The sequence below is a fragment of the Loxodonta africana genome, chromosome 8 (genome assembly GCF_030014295.1).
Source record: "Loxodonta africana isolate mLoxAfr1 chromosome 8, mLoxAfr1.hap2, whole genome shotgun sequence".
Taxonomy (NCBI): domain Eukaryota; kingdom Metazoa; phylum Chordata; class Mammalia; order Proboscidea; family Elephantidae; genus Loxodonta; species Loxodonta africana.
Window position 1 is genome coordinate 86,949,628 of NC_087349.1, and position 16,648 is coordinate 86,966,275.

A 16,648-nucleotide genomic window follows, 5' to 3' on the forward strand; every position below is an offset into this window, starting at 1 on the left:
TTTCTAAATCTTCAGGATATTCAAAAAAGTTATTTTCCTAAGTTTAGCATATTCTAATTTAGGCTCACATCACATATTTAATTAAGGCAAGTGATTCATAGCTAAGGGCATAGCCCTTCCTGTTAATATAGGAGAAAAGTGTTATATAGTTGGGTTATCCATGTTTAAAGTGCTTTTTTTTCCCCTTTTCAGGGCATTTCACTGGGAGATATTTCTCTTCTTCCAGGCAGTAGCAATGATGGCATGAATTCCTCAGCACATTACAATGTAAATTTTAGTCAGGCTATAAGCCAAGATGTGAATCTCCATGAGGCCATGTTGCTGTATCCCAACAATACATTTAGAAGAGATCTAGTAGCAAGGACTTCACAGCCACAAGAACCATTTCTACAGTTAAATTTTACCACCAATCCTGAGCAGATTCTTTCTGGAACTAATTTGACAGGATTTCTTCCACCCGTTGACAATCAGATGAGGAATCTAACAAGCCAAGAACTTCTTCATGACCTTGACGTAAACGTATTTGGTGAGATAAATTTGATGTCTTTGGCCATGGAAGAAGGTTTTGATCCAGTGGAAGTTTCCCAGCTTTTCGAAGAACCAGATTCTGATTCTGGGCTTTCCTTAAATTCAAGTCACTGTAGTACCTCAGTCACGAAGTCTAATTCCTCCCACTCTGTGTATGAAGAAGGGGCTACAGGCTATAGTGATCTTGAATCTTTTCCCCATCATGACTTAGAAGGAGCTGTAGGCTACTCCCCAGAGCCTAGCAAGCTTTGTCACATGGATCACAGGAGTGATCCTGGTCTTCATGAGGAAATTGCATTTCAACACATATTTCATAACCATACTTACCATTTACAGCCAAATGTACCTGAATCCACTTCTGAATCTTTTTCATGGCCTGGGAAGTCACAGAAAATAAGTAGGCTCCTCAATGACACAGATAGAAACTTAAGCCGTGATGAACGACGTGCTAAAGCTCTGCGTATTCCTTTTTCTGTAGATGAAATTGTTCGCATGCCTGTTGATTCCTTCAACAGAATGCTGAGCAGGTGCTATCTGACAGACTTACAAATATCACTTATCCGTGATATCAGACGAAGAGGGAAAAATAAAGTTGCCGCTCAGAACTGTCGTAAACGCAAATTAGATGTAATCTTGAATCTAGAAGATGATGTATGTAACTTACAAGCAAAGAAGGAAACTCTTAAGCGAGAGCGAGCCCAGTGTAACAAAGCTATTAACATAATGAAACAGAAACTGCATGACCTTTATCATGATGTTTTCAGCAGGTTAAGAGATGACCAAGGTAGGCCAGTCAATCCAAACCAGTATGCTCTTCAGTGCAGCCATGATGGAAGTGTTTTGATTGTACCCAAGGAACTTGTGACCTCAAGCCACAAAAAGGAAAACCAAAAGGGAAAGAGAAAAAGTGAGAGAAGAAACTGAAGATGGACTCCATTTTATGGATATAGTAGTAATATTGAGAAACTGGTGTTAGCTGGATCACAAACCACTGAAACTAAAGTTTAGCTTTTTTTGAGTTGAGATTTTATATACAAAATATAACTAGTGTTTTAGTATCTTCAATTACTACTACTTAAATCACCCAATTAAGAGTACACTTTAAAGCTTACATGGTCAAGAAGTTTAGGACTTCAAGGTCAGACTTGTGGGAAATTTGGGGGAAGCCACTTTTCACGAAGTCCTCTTACTATAAGGTTTACACATAATATGCTCATGTTACCAGGTAACATGAAAACCTGCTATGACTAATCATTTGGTAGCCATTTTTGTTAAGATGGTCACTTCAACAAGAGCAAACACTGCATCTAAATTAAGATGTATTCATTTTTTATGACTTGAAATGCAAGTAGCCTTTTTTCATTTGGTCTCTTAGCACTGAAATATACTGAAAGCTTTTCAAAAGCTATTTAATTTTTATGAACATTTATAACTGTGAAAATAAATTTTATATTTGAAATCATTAAAAAATTCTTTTCTATTTTATACAGAAATTCTAACCAAATTTACCTTAGATATTTTTCTCCCAAAATACCCACATTCAGGAATAGAGCAGAATATCTAGCAGACAGGGCAGCACTGTGATCATTAAGATTTTTTTTTACAAATATACTGCTTACTTGGACAGCTCTAAAATCAAGGTGTCAAAAAACAAAGAGCGCTTTAAAATATTAGCATATTAGGCTTTAATGCCTGGGCTCCAAAGTCTCTAGTCATAGCTGGAAGAGGTTAGCCTGCAGGCCTTCCCCTGTAACTAGGGAAAAAACAGCAACCTGCATACAGGGAAATAGAGCTCCTTATACGAATTTTTTTTTTTTTTAATTACCAATCAGGAAGCAGCAAGGAATCTGCCATCTGAAGTTATGGGTTAAAAATAGCCACCTCAAATTCACTGTGTGGTATGACTCACTCCGAGCAAGAAAAGGTATATTGGCCTATTAAACCCATAGGGTCCCTGGCAGCCCTAAGGCCAGCTGGTAGAGGTGTTCCCAGATCCTAGAACATACAGGTGTCACCAAAAAACTCATGAAGCTTATTGTCAACACATTACAAGCCATATGAAGAATACCTACCAGTCAGCAAATGACACAGACTTTACAAAAACTAGAAATAGGAACCATCTGAAAGACTTTTAAATGTCTAAAATGGGCAAAAAGAACCATGTGGTTAAGAACAGGAGAGTAAGAAAAAGGTGGATTTGAAAATCAAATAGCAATCCTAGTAGTAGTAAAAATAAAACCAATTTAACAGAAAACAAGTGATTGTGAATTTTCTTAAGATAGCTATGACAATTCCCAAATTACCAAGTTTTGGGAACATCAATGTTTTTAAAAACGTTAACAATATGTACCAGTAGTCCAAATCACACACACACACACACATCGCCATCGAGTCTATTCTCATAGTGACCCTGTAAGACAGAGTAGAACTGCCCCATTGAGTTGCCAAGGATCACCCAGTGGATTTAAACTGCAGACCTTTCGGTTAGCAGCTGTAGCATTTAACCACTACACCATTATGGTTTCCACTGGTAGTCATGTTCAATTTCCCAAAAGTTATCAGAATTGACTGTCAGAAGTTTATGAAATAAGAGTGAAGTGCTTAGACTTACAATGTAGAATGTTAACTGGATTTTCATGGTTTTCCATTTTAAATCGGTCCCAGACATTTCACAAGCCCTATGTTGCAGCAAATTCTAGATAAAAACAAACTTATCACTTGTTAATCTTAACAGGTTGCTTTTGGGTTTTCAAAAAATCTCGGGTGTCAGCTTTAATAATACAGCATCAGGACACACTGCAGCAGAAGTTTCCTGTCAAGAGTAGCCTTCACATGTTGGACTTGGCACTTTGTTCCCAAGCCACTAATGTGACAATAGGACAGAGCATCTAACGGGACAAAGAATGTATACAAATGGTAACCCAAACTGTAGAGCTCAATCTGGAAGGTATCTGGTATAGCACAGCAGCTGAAGTTCTGTAATTCAAACACCCAGCTTCACAATGATTTTACCACGAACTAGGTTTTTCCTAACAATAGGTTTTTCCTAACAGTCGTTCCTCCAAGCCATGTATTTGATTCTATGTAAACTGAAGCCTACTTTCCCCAACATTGACAGGAGGGGAAATCTCATGGGATTTTAGTCCAAACTCTTCAGAAATTGAACTTTTGTAAGGATTTGCCGCCATTATCACCTGCCTAGTTCAAGTCTTAACCACACAAAAACAAAAGCAGGTTTATCACGAAGTTAGGAAGAGGTGCATATACTGTGCAGAAGTCTAAGGCATCTAGTCAGCTTCAGATCACTTTAGGAAGCCACTCAATTTTCAAGAGATCTGTTCTAGTTGAAGCTCTACACATCTTACCAAGTTGAGCCAAGCTGTTCACACAGCCATTTGAACCATTTATCAGTCCTCAATCTGACCAAGATAAAGCAACAGATACACATTGTTAAAATTTCCTGAGATTGAGAAAAGTTAAGATACAAGGGGGAATGGACTGTCATACTCAAAATGTTTGGTATGGGATGTAGTAGAGAACGAAGGCCCCTTTCCACTAGTAAATGTAATAACACCATTAGACTAGATTAACTTTTATATCCTGCACTGCATAGTTTATTAGTTGATGTAGTTTGCATGTGCCTTTTCCTTCTTGAATTTAGCCCAAATCTCATTTTGAATAGGTCCTAACATAGTCCTTCAGACACAAAGGAAAACATTCGATGTAATTTGGTATCTGGTCAGTAGGCCGGTATGTAGAACACCTTTTTCTTTTCCTATTAAATCCCTGGAAACTTCATTTTTGGACCAGATCATGAACATCTTCACAGATGAAAGGGGCCATGTATATAATCAACACCAAACACTGTGTACAAAGCAAAAGCATCTAGCTATTTGTGGAGTTCCTGTTCCAGTCAGACTGAGCTCCAGATCCAGGTTTTAACCATACAAGTACTTTATAAAATACATCTTAGGCAGTGTCTTCAAATTGTTTGGTCTCTGCCTTCTTGAGCAATCCATTTACCTCCCTGGTTTGAGTTATTTAAATCATAAAAAAGCTATCATTTGTTAGTTGCAACATTACGTGTGGTATGCCAAACATCTGGCCACAACATACATCTGCTTCCGACCTGAAATGTAGATTTTAATGTAATTAAGATGTCATGCATGTACCTGCACTTGAGTCTAAAATTAGTCTCCCACTTCATATAAAGGCATATACCCACATACTTTTGAACTAACGCATGATTCCCCTCTTAAAACATCCCTTAGTTATCTGTAGGATAAGCAAAGACTATGCAGTGGTAATGTCATTTTATTCCATTGCATAATCTAAAGCTTCTACAAACTAAGGGAGACACTTCAAACTGTATGTAGTTAGCCAGCCTCCAAGATGACTCCCAACTATCCTTGCCTCTTGGTAATCATGAGTAGAACCCTCCCACATTATGACCATTAGAATAAAAACAGGTGATATATTTTTTGCAGCTTCTCCCCATTCTCTTGGAACACCCAGCACCAACTTACCAGCCCCACACATACACAACTTGGGAAGTAAACTATTAGGCACCAATCAAGTCTTCCTTAATTGGTAAGCGAAAGGCATTGTGTACAGTAATGAGTTTGTGGCTCAACTATTCACTTTTTTAACATAATGGGCTATGCAGACATGGAAGTTATGCTTAAATACAGCACCCTATTCTATTATTAGGATAGTCTAGGGTTAAATTTGTTTATATACACATGAAAAAAAGGCCCACTTCGAAGACGTGGTCTACTATACATTTTAGAAACATCCTTTCTTCTTGAGTCCATTTTTTGCCATTAAGCATTTCATTTCCCCCTGGTTTGCAATATTCCCTTAAATCACAGCTGGTTATTTGAAGTTATGTGCTATTCTTAATACACCAATTTCATTTACTGTCATCCACGTTGAACTTCTTGGTAGAGCCAAACCATTTTTTAGAAATCTTCAAAGTCATTTTCCCCCCAAACAAATGAAGCCAAGTATCCTAACAAGTTTGTAGTCTATGGACAAAGTAGCTATCTGAAATAGAAAAAAAGCTTACAGTACTTCAAAACTTAGGCTTGTTATCCTTATTTCCATCGTCAGTTTGACTTACCTTTGTGAAAACTAAGTAAAAACCAAGACAAAATGTAGTTAAAACAAGTCGCTTAACCTTACTGCTGATGTCTGTGTTTTCTCCGTTAACTCAAGTGACTGTCCAAGTAAGTCGTGGTTATCACAGGTTTCAACCAAGTTTAACCCCCTTATTTAAAAAAAAAGGGGGGGGGCCACTGCTACCCATTCACTTAGTGTAAAATGGGAACAGAGCTGACATTTGACATTTTTCACCTCAGTAATTTGCATAAGCCAGTTAATTTAGACTTAAAATCTGTGGTATTGAAACTACACCAGCAATGTTAAACATACAAAGTAAACCCAGAAAATTTACAGTATTCAAACGCTGAATATACAATGTACAGTAAGGAATGGCATTTTATTAGGGACAGCCAATAATGTCCACAATGCTTTTCTCGTTCATGTAATATCAAAAGAAAATGGCAATATGCATAGATTTGTGAAATTTCTTTAAAAACTGAGGGGATGGCAACCTTTTAGACAACTGTTTATAGAACAAGATTCGCACATTTTATGTGTAAGCATTACACCAAGTATTTCAATACAAAAGTATTTATTTTATAAACTTTATATTTAAAATAGAATTATCTGTCTACTCACAAAACCTAATTTAAAACATGATACATTTCTCTAACTGACTTTGTCACTATTTTACAAACAATACTCAACTTGTAATTGTTTTATATTAAGAACCTATACTAAAATGAAGTTTGTATTTTGTCAGAAAACATTTCCCTTTAATCTTAAAGTGCTTTTTAAATGAAGGCACCAACAAGAACTACTTTCAGATGGTACAGAATTTCTTATTTCTCGAAGACTCTGTGGTTGACCACTTCTTCATTAGTTACCTGCAGCAAGACACCTTCCTGCCAAAGGAAAAAAAAAGTATCTGAAGAAGTTTATCATGTTTGTTGAAAGAGCCTAAATAACTTCAGTGGTGGTTTTAGGATCAAAGAAGACTCACTGGTGAATACAGTAGAATATGCCCTTATTATCATCACATTCCTGAAAAGGCAATAAAGCCAGGTAATGAAGTCCTCAAAGACATTCAGTTTAAGAACTGAATTTCAGCAGCCAACCTACATCTCTCCTAAAGGGTAGGGTACTAGGAAACGATTACCACATGCACACCCAACTAACTATTTAGCGTTGGATGCGATAAGGATTTATAATGTAGTCAGACACTTTAAGGTATAAACACTATTATCTGAAAATTTCAGATAATCATTTTGCCCTACCTTCTCCTTTATCCTGATCAGCATGTAAAGCTAGAACAACCATATCCAGTAACAGAAGATCAAAATGTCTTTATTAATAAAACTTAGTTCACTCAAAACGCTTGATCCGAGAAATGTGAATTCACAAGGTTGTAACGATGGGAAATTTCATGATGTATTGCACTTGCAGCCTAACTTTTACCTACCATTTTACTACCAACACCACTGAAGGAACCAAGAAAAGCTTTATTAATGATCACTTGGCTTGCCTCAGCTGTTGAAATGAAGAACTTTACAGTCCTTTGTGGCAGCAGAATATACTTGTCCATGGTTCATATCAATGCTAAAATTCCAGCAGGGAAAAAAATGATATGTTAAGCACCTGAATCTTCATGGAGGGGGAGGGGATGGGAAAGAAGGAAAAAAAGGGAAAAAAAACAACCAAAATAATTTAAGTAAATGACAGATTGGAAAACAGGGTTTACAAATTATTCTCTTGAGTTTATAAATAGTTAAACTCAATTTATAGCTATGTTAAACTACATAAGAACCACTATACTGAAATAGACCATTGAAGAGTATTAGTTTATCTTTTGGGGAGGAAAATTAAGAAAGAAAAAGTAAATAAGATCTTACCTAAAGAAGTTTAACTGAAGCTTAGAACTACTTTGCTCTACACCCTCAGCTTTCGTTGGCATCCTTATAAACTACTGTAGTTAGAAAGCTTTGTAGAAACAGCACAGTTTTTTAATACTGGCTGAACTTAGTAGCCGTCAAGAGTTCTCTTGTACTAGACCTGTGTCCCTGAAGAGTACCTCGCTGGGGTTATTTCCTTTCCTTGCATTGAAGAAGCGGCATCTAAAAGATCTAAAAAGGTGTTTCTCCTTGCAGAGATATCCCTTAAGTTATCTAGATAATTTAATCCTGATGAATTGCAGACAACACACTCATATCTGACCAGCATTTATCTTAACACAAATATAACAATGACTTTGCAATGGACCTTAATTATACTACCCACTCCTTAACTTATTTAAAATAAAAAGTCTATAATTACACAATTTCCTTTAGAATTATTTTATTAAATCATAAATGTACAACAGCTTCTTAACTCTACACACGCACTTAAATTTTTTAAAGGAAAACGTTATGTCTTATTACACCATGATCCTGGCTAATAGCTTTTCAAAACTTTGAGAAAAATCTTAAAAAAGGTTTCACATGTCACCTGAAACTTACAAATTTAACATTATCAAAGAAGGAATGCTTCTACACTCTTACAAAGACCACTAAAAAGAAACAACAATAAAAAGCTAAGAAACTGTCTCAAAGGCATTTTTTTTTTTACAATCCTTCCTCCACAGTAAGGTAATGTTATTAAATAATCCAATCCATTCACAAAATGGCTCTCTGCATCTGCTCTGGTGTCTTCTGCCATATCACTGCATATTTATGCATGACTGAGATAAGAGTTTCCTTAACATTGTTATTTCGATAACCTGAAGCTGTTCTGTTACCTCTGGGCTCTCATCCTCTCCTATTTATACAGTGAAGCCTGTTTCAACAGAAGTAAAGAGTAAAAAAAAAATAGGTTATGAAATTATCCATCTAACCAGATTTTAAGGAAAGATTAACATCCTAAAATGCTTTTACTCCTGCTGCTAGGTCTCCCAAGACAATAATAATTGTAAAACTCAAAAGCTACTTACCCATGTCAAATAGGAGGAAGCTCAATATCGGCTCCTCCCTCCATAACCTCCACTTCCTCCACTGCCTCCTGGACCATAGTTTCCTAGAATTGTTGGAACAGCAAGAGAAGGCAGGCTTACTTTGATTTCCTATGATCAGCATCATACTATATTTGATTCTGTTCTGTAACTATCCATTCTTTAACACAAGTAAACCACAGGATCATTCTGTTTCCAGGTAACAATTACTTGGGAGACTGACTATTCATAATGCTAGTCCTTCAGAAGGTCCTCTGCCACAATTGGGAGTAAGGGATTGAAGAGCAAGAGTATACAATGCAGGAAAGGCATGGAAAATCAACTCACTGCCCATAAAAACAATTATCTGATACAGGTTTAGGATTTACTAAATTAAACTTTCAGGATCCTTAGACCCTGAGTTGAACAGTCAATTTCTACCACTTCAACAATGTCACTTGGCCATCTCCTCCTAAAACATAATCAACAAATTACAAAGGGAAAAAGAACTGTAACCTGAAATATTTAAACTACTTTCCTCATTTCAAACTATCTTGCACCATGGATTACCCACCTCCACCACCTCACCTCCTCATCTGATTGCCAGCCCCAATTGTTTGCTGATGTAATTCTGGAGAATTTCTTCATTTCTTTATTTCAGCATTCAATAGGAACATTACCCAAATGTGAATACAGCTGACATGTTATTTTCCATTCTTTAAATAATAAAATATTGTTCCTTTGGCTACCCAAAAATTTGAAGAATCTGATTTTTAGTTATAGATTACCTCCACCATATGGTCCACCCATGTTCCTGCTACCACCAAAGTTTCCACTCTTCATCGGACCATAGTTAGAAGGTTGCTGGTTGTAATTTCCAAAATCATTGTAACTTCCACCTCCATAATTTCCTGTAGGAAATTTTGGAATTACTAGTTTTGCGTAATAGACCTCATAAAAAAATACAAACAACACTGATACATGCTAAATATTTAGAATAAATCTCCCACAAAAAAAGTTATCAGAATAACTGTGATATACCTATCTACGATTTTCTAAAGGCAACTACTTACAACAACAAAATGAAAAATCTCAAGGGTTAAGTCATTATTCTCAATCCAATTCCCACATAAAGGTTGCAGGTGAATTTGTTACCTCCTCCATAGTTGTCATAACCACCTCCGTAGCCCCCACCCTGGTTGCCATATCCAGGTCCTCCACCACCATATCCTCCTCTTCCTCCTCCATAACCAGGGCTACCTCCAAAATTGCCACCTATTATAAAATAAGCTTTTAAGTAATTACTTAATACTTTCAATGCCATTTGAACTGTCTTATCACACCCATTTCCAGCTTTCCAAAAACATATACTCCTATAAATAAAAATATTCATCATGACATTTCTAGGACAGCCTCAAGGGCGGAATACCTCTTTTCTTGGTAAATATTTGGGAGCAGAGGTAACCTATTTACAATCAATTGGATAAAACCATTTATGGAGATTTAAATACCATTAATGCCACAGCTCTCTGAACACTAGAGATGTTATGGGTCCCCTCGAAGGCATCTTGAAATACTTCTGAATGTGTACTTAATACGAGCAAGGGTAGTGAAGGCAAATAAGTAGCATGGGTCACTGATTTAAAATAGAAGAGCTACATCCTTCTACTGGTCCAAAGAAGTTCCCACTCAACATTTTCCTGTGATTTATCATGCCTCTACCTTAAAACAATATGCCCATTACCCTCTGAGTAGAAATGGGAGGAGGACCAGAAATAAGCAAACTTTTACAGAATTCATAACTTCTTAAACTGTTTACAGTAAATCTCGAATTACTTACTATAAATGTTAAGAACTCAAGCTTTGTTATAAAATTTAGATTTCAAAGCAAGCTTGAAATAAAGATATGTAGGATTAATTCCAAGTCATACCAAATGAGTGACAAAACCAGAATTTGCTCTGTTACCAACACAGCTTTAAACATCCCTCTCCTATTAGGATACCTGCGGGCAAGTATCAATACTTTCTGTACTCCAACAAATGGTACATTCAGTATATGTCACTTGACACGCAACAGCAGCTCACAATTGCATTTATCAGCCAGGAGCACAGTCTGATGATTTTTTTTGTAACATTATCCTAGGGGACGGGACCATCATCTAACACAATTGCTCATTCATGTACTTCCCTTGTGTGACCTTGGATAAACCTAGTGTTTTATGATTTTTTCAGAGAAGTATTATTTAGATCACATCTACGCCCAAATTTTTCGTTTGAGAAACTGTACAATAACATGTTTAAGTCCTTATTTAAAATCCACCCTTTACAAACTATACTAAAACCTACAAGCGTACACTTTCCTACAGCTGAGACACAAACTATAAAGGAAAAACCGGATAATTAACCCATTATTACTTAGGCCTTTTACAAATATATACAGTAAAATGCAAAACACTTAAAAATTTAATGTACATAATGTACACGAGTAAGCAAATACAGTGTCATTTTCTAATTCACATAAACCAGAAAACAGGAAGAAACTGACCTCCAGGTCCTCCTCCATACCCATTATAGCCATCCCCAAATCCACGACCACTTCCATATCCATCTGTTAAAAGGGGGAGGAAAAAAGGATTATAATCCTATTAAATTTCTAACGCTTCTTTCCTCCACACTTCCTACTACCACCTCTTGATGAAACTGATAATTAGCAACGCTACAACTTCTAGTTTATTAATACTACCTAATCTTGGGGCTTTAACTTGGCAAGCCTTCAAATAGAGGTTGCCTTTATTTAGGCATATGCATGACACGGGACAGGACCAAAGTTTGTTGCTACCTATTACACAGTTAAATCTGAAACCTAAGACAAAAATCTTAGCATAGACAGATATCTTTAAGCCTACAGGCTCACTATTAAGAGTATCTCACATAATCTTATGGATAACTACCTAAAACTAAGTCAGATATCCTGATTGTAATCAAGCCATATTTCTTCAATCAAATACATTCACCCTTTAAGCATATAAAACTTGAGCTTACCAGATCCTCCTCTAAAGTTACTTCCTGGTCCAGGTCCAAAATTTCCACCGCCACCCCGTGAATCCCCAAAACCAAAGTTGCCTACAACAAATTCACTGTTAGTAACAAGCGTTTATATAAGTAAATGAAAGAAAAATTGAATTTAAAAGTTACCTCCTCTTCCACTTCTAGAACTTTGGACCTCCTGCATTTCTTGTCTAGACAAAGCCTTTCTCACTTCTGCATTATGACCATTGATGGTATGGTATTTCTGCACTGAAATGGAAAGTTCACAGGCCCTTAATCAGCATTCAGTAACAGTAACCAAATGGTAAATCAGAATTTACGTTTTAATAGAATTACAGACATCTGCAAACCTAAAATATACATAAGAGCCATCAATCTAGAGCCCTATAGACACTTACATACAATTTTATCCACAGGATCATGGTCATCAAAAGTAACAAAGCCAAAGCCTCTTTTCTTTCCAGACTGCCTATCAGTAATTATCTCAATAGTATCAATTTTTCCATATTCCTCAAAGTAATCTCTAAGATGATGTTCCTCAGTATCTTCTTTAATTCCACCAACAAACAGCTTCTTCACAGTTACGTGAGCTCCTGGTTTTCCAGATTCCTAAAATAACATTTTTAAAAAATTACCGACAGAAAAGACCACAAGCATGACTTGAAGGTACCATATGAGCACCACGTATCACTTACATTCTACGATAAATACCAAATAAAGTAGTAACTTACGAAAAAACCCGTTAGGGAGAAAAAAAAGTAACTTAGGAGGAAAAAATTCAAAAACCCAAGACAGCTTTAATAAGGCAACAGCCTATAAACTAAAATTTAAAATTTAGTTCTTTTAAAAATTTATCTTCAGCAGGACTGCATTTTCCTCACGTTTATCATGTTTTGCTTACCTCTCTTGCTACAGCACGTTTTGGCTCAACCACTCTCCCATCAATTGAATGGGGTCTTGCAGCCATGGCAGCATCAACCTCAGCCATGGATGAAAAGGTTACAAAACCAAATCCTCTTGATCTTTTGCTTGCAGGATCCCTCATTACCTTTAAAACCAAACAGTAAATTTTAGCATTAAATCTCATTACTTGTACTGTAAACTAACAGCAATAATCATGATGACTTTTTTTTTTTACTATACTGATTTAAGAAATGGTGATGGGGAGGGGCTGCATGATTCATTTAACACTTTTAAGCCAGAAGCCAAACAGTTTAAGAGCTAGTATCGGATCTTTCACAGTTAACCTACCACACAGTCTGTAAGTTTTCCCCATTGCTCGTAGTAGTTCCTCAAGCTTTCTTCTGTGGTTTCAAAGCTTAAGCCACCAATGAAGAGTTTACGAAACTGTTCCTTTTCTCTCTGGAAAGGAAAACACCATTTCAATTTTTATTTACATTTTCTCTCTGTATGCAGGAAATTAAATTCTTAAATATGAGGTGACCTGCTGGCAGAGTACCTTTTTCCTCTCCAAAGGAACAGTTTCTAAAGTTTTCTGGGGGGAAAAAAAAAACTTACATCAAATTTAAACCATATGTTAAACTGCATATTAGTTGTGTTACACCAAAAAAACTGTCTCAGCTGAACTACACAAGCTTCAAAGTCATTAATGCCTGATCTAAATTTACTTGACATAAATTTATTTTAAACAAACGTAATTATCATTTATTTAAAAGCTTTCTGGGGAGAAAAAAGTAAATATTCTGCGGTTCTTGAATGGTTATTAAAAGACTACCAAACTTTCACACAATCCTATGTCCAAGACATAAAACTTTGCTTTTAAGTAATAAGTAAACACTTTCAAAAAAATTCAAAAATAACTCTGGCTCTTTACAACCCGTAGTTGACTACGTATTTCAGAATTCAGTATCTGAAAAGCGCCATAATTAAATTATTTTCCCTTAACTGCCCCCTCTGGTGGTAGTTTTAATGAATCTCATCCAAGAAAACTCCAAAAAAAATACGGATTTCCCCCATATGCCCCCTGCGGGGCATTAAAGGTTTAAGATAGGTACAAAAATAAGCTCTCCTGAGCAAGGCAGGTTGATTTTATAACCAATGTCTTCTACAACTTAAAAAAAAAAAATCTAATGCAGTTTTTTTGGGGGGGGGAGGCTCTTGTATTTTGTATTTAAATGACAGTACAGAAACAATCTGGACCACTCTGCTAACCACAAAAAAATGTATTCACCTTATATATTAATATTTTTATTTAGCATAAGCATCTCACATTAAAAAACCCAACAAGAACGCTTAAATGCACTTATGTTTAATAACTAATGTTTCGTTATATACATTCTACCACAATAAACAAAAATGTTTAAACCACCACCATAATTACTTGGTTTTTACTTATTACCACATTTACCAATAACACATTTGACTGGCTTATTAAAAAAAAAAAAAGCTCGGGCATACGGATTTTAATGTTCATCTGGCAAACTAGGGCATAAAACAATGTCTTAAATTTTACAAGTTGAAAAGAAAAAAATCTGAGCTGAAATTTTTAACACCTGCAAACATGCTACATTAAGAGCCCCTTTATCTGGGGTAATCACGGTCGTTAAACCTGCCTTACAGGTAGGTAACTTGTTAATTTTGAAAAAATATTCATAAACCAGGAAAATAGATTATATATCCAGGACAAACTACTGTGAAAGTGTAACAGACTAAAAGGTCAAATATATTTTCAAATACAGCAAGTGTTTTATTCCCAACAAGTATTACTGCTTTCAACCAATTCGATGGAAGTTCCTTAACGCAGACGATATTCTCCCGACTGCTCAAGAGAATACAGTAGAAGCCAATTCAGTCAGGGACTCCCCCTCCCCCAATATGGTTAAGTGTTTTCTGGGTTCTGAAAATGAAAAATAGAATTAACTTAAATTACCAAACTAAGCCCTTGAGCTACTGAAACAACAACACGCTGTCAGAACGGGTAACTATTTGGAAAGATTGCTATTTGGATTCTCAAACTAATTTTTTTTATTCTATACCTTGTCACTAAAAACATCTCTTTAAACCCAAATCAATCACGGACATTTAATGCAAAAGCACATCCACAATCCTTAAAAACCAGTAACAAACGGCAAAAACGCATTACTTACCTCGGTCTGTTCCAAACTTACCCGATGTCCACTATCGATTATAAACAAGGTTATTTTATAAACGTGCTTTAGGGTCAAAGAAAATAATCAGGCAGACCCCCTTCGCTTGAGACCTTACGCTTAATCAATGCAATGACCAACCATGATTGCAAACAGAAATAAGAACAGCAAATAACAAAGTTCAAACACATAGCGACCTAGGCCCGAGACAGTTTTGGGCATAGCACTACACGCATTACAATTTCGAGCCAGGATACAACTAATAAGTCATTTTTATTTCACTTTGCTCTGAACTTTTGGCTTGTCGTTCATGAAGATCCGCATGTTCACCCAGCAAACATCGAATTTTCACATTATTGCTATTCTGAATATGAATTAATCCTACAACTTATATAATTAGTCCTTAGAATAATAAAAGATTCTGGAAAGAATATTCTCCCCCACATAATAATCTTCCCCACTGCCACCTCGTTCGTAATCGATACTAATCTAATGGCTCCAAATTTTGATATTTCCAAGTTTTCTGCGATTAAACGGTCTTTTTTTAATCACTGCAAACCCAGAAAAATCCGTTATTAAAAGAAACACAAGCTGGAAAACATGAAACGGTTTCTTGGTAATATGGCTTGCCTAAAGGCCAGGCCCAAAGCCCTCGGCTGTTACACCTTCCCTCTCTCGCGCGGTACCAACTGGCCCAGCCGAGCCTCCTCCCCACCCCCCACTCTTCTCTGTGGCTTCTGAACGCAATGGCGCCATTTCATCGAGGGGAAGGAAGAGCGCCTTTAACGAGGTGCGCAGGACTTAAAAGATCCGAGCTCACAAAACACACGAAATCCACCTCGAAACGACGTGGAAACAGCCCGAGAAGAGAGAGAAACAGTTAACTACTTCTATTCGGCAACAAAGTGATCACAGTAGTAGAATTTAAAGAGCAAAAAGAAAAACGCTGCGAGGAAGGAGAGAAATGAAAATGGCGGCCGCCAAATCCGGTTCCCGGGAGAGAGGGGGAGGGGAAGCTCCGCAAACTCACGAGGGCCCCAAGCCCTCCGAAACGCTAGGACGCTGAGGCCCCTAAGTTGGCGTTTTTAAAAAGGGAATAGGAACTCCCGCCTCTGCGCCCCACTTTCACTAAAGTGGGACTGCGTCCGCCATGTGAAAGTTCCCCATCCCCCAAACCAGTAAAAGGAAATGGCGCCGGGAGGCCGAGGGCGGTGGTGTACAAGCAGGCCTCCGCTAAGATCCCCCACATAAATGTCACAAGATCAACCGCCCCGGGAGCAGTCCGACTTCACTGCCGCTCTCCCACGGAGGCGGGTGGTCAACTTCCATTGAGGCGCCAACGGCCTCACCATGCCCTCTCCAGTAACTCATTGATTTCAAACCCGTTACCTCCATCGCGGACTCAGTCGCTTCAGCCCGATTTCCCGCAGCCGAGCGAGATGAGAGAGATCTCCGCGGACGAACACGAACCGGACTCGTCCTGGCGCTGTTGTGAGAGCTGCCGCTGCTCGAGAAACAACACCGCTAGGAGGACCTCCGCACGGGACCCGGCGCTGCTGCTACTGCCGCTAGAGCCGCTGCCGCCGCTTTTCTAGAACCTTCCCTCCGACTAACGCGTCCTCCCTTACGTCAGCTCGTTGCGTAAACGCCCTAACCGCCGCCAATGGCGGGAACGCTCTGCTCCCGCCTTACGCCAAACACGTACCCCTCCCCCTGCTTGCGGCTAGCGGTGGTGCTTGACGTTACTAGCGTAAATGGGACTCAGTGAATTGCGGAAGGCTCGAGTCTTGCGTATCTCCCTCGGAGTCGGGTCCAGCCCCCGCCTTAGCGCAGGGCAGGTGAGAAACGGTCGCGCAGTTTGAAATTAGCGCTGTCGGGAGCAGCTCAGTCAGCTGCCCGA

At 37.8% G+C, this 16,648-nt stretch overlaps 2 protein-coding genes across 8 annotated transcripts in view; one reads left to right on the forward strand and one right to left on the reverse strand.

The window, feature by feature from the left end:
* NFE2L3 (NFE2 like bZIP transcription factor 3) overlaps positions 1 to 2,898 on the forward strand; it is a 38,359-nt gene extending 35,461 nt beyond the window's left edge. For both annotated transcript variants that reach the window (XM_003406933.4, XM_064290097.1), the window contains one exon: positions 193 to 2,898. In XM_003406933.4, the coding sequence (XP_003406981.2) occupies positions 193 to 1,452 (1,260 nt within the window). In that variant the 3' untranslated portion in view covers positions 1,453 to 2,898. The remainder of the gene's footprint in view (positions 1 to 192) is intronic.
* Positions 2,899 to 6,009: 3,111 nt separating this feature from the next.
* HNRNPA2B1 (heterogeneous nuclear ribonucleoprotein A2/B1) lies at positions 6,010 to 16,342 on the reverse strand. Of its 6 annotated transcripts, XR_002784909.2 has the most exons (13): positions 16,138 to 16,342; positions 13,101 to 13,136; positions 12,893 to 13,003; positions 12,543 to 12,689; positions 12,040 to 12,250; positions 11,789 to 11,890; positions 11,636 to 11,716; positions 11,139 to 11,201; positions 9,749 to 9,868; positions 9,382 to 9,504; positions 8,597 to 8,679; positions 7,157 to 7,230; positions 6,010 to 6,536 (listed from the first exon to the last, which is right to left on the reverse strand). XR_002784909.2 is itself a non-coding variant. In XM_010587208.3 (12 exons), the coding sequence occupies exons 1-11, from the start codon at positions 16,141 to 16,143 to the stop codon at positions 8,618 to 8,620; spliced, it is 1,062 nt and encodes a 353-aa protein (XP_010585510.1). In that variant the 5' UTR covers positions 16,144 to 16,342; the 3' UTR covers positions 6,010 to 6,536; positions 8,597 to 8,617. The 6 variants fall into 6 exon arrangements, 5 of the variants coding, with proteins under 5 accessions (XP_010585510.1, XP_023400105.1, XP_010585509.1 ...); XM_010587208.3 differs by lacking the exon at positions 7,157 to 7,230; XM_023544337.2 differs by having other exon boundaries at positions 6,010 to 7,230.
* Positions 16,343 to 16,648: the final 306 nt, after the last annotated feature.

Coding starts and splice junctions, on each gene's coding strand:
- HNRNPA2B1 (XM_010587208.3), bottom strand. Junction 12,251..12,542: donor AACGTGCTGTAGCAAGAGAG/GTAAGCAAAACA, acceptor ATGTTATTTTAG/GAATCTGGAAAACCAGGAGC. Junction 11,202..11,635: donor TAACTTTAGAGGAGGATCTG/GTAAGCTCAAGT, acceptor CCCTTTTAACAG/ATGGATATGGAAGTGGTCGT.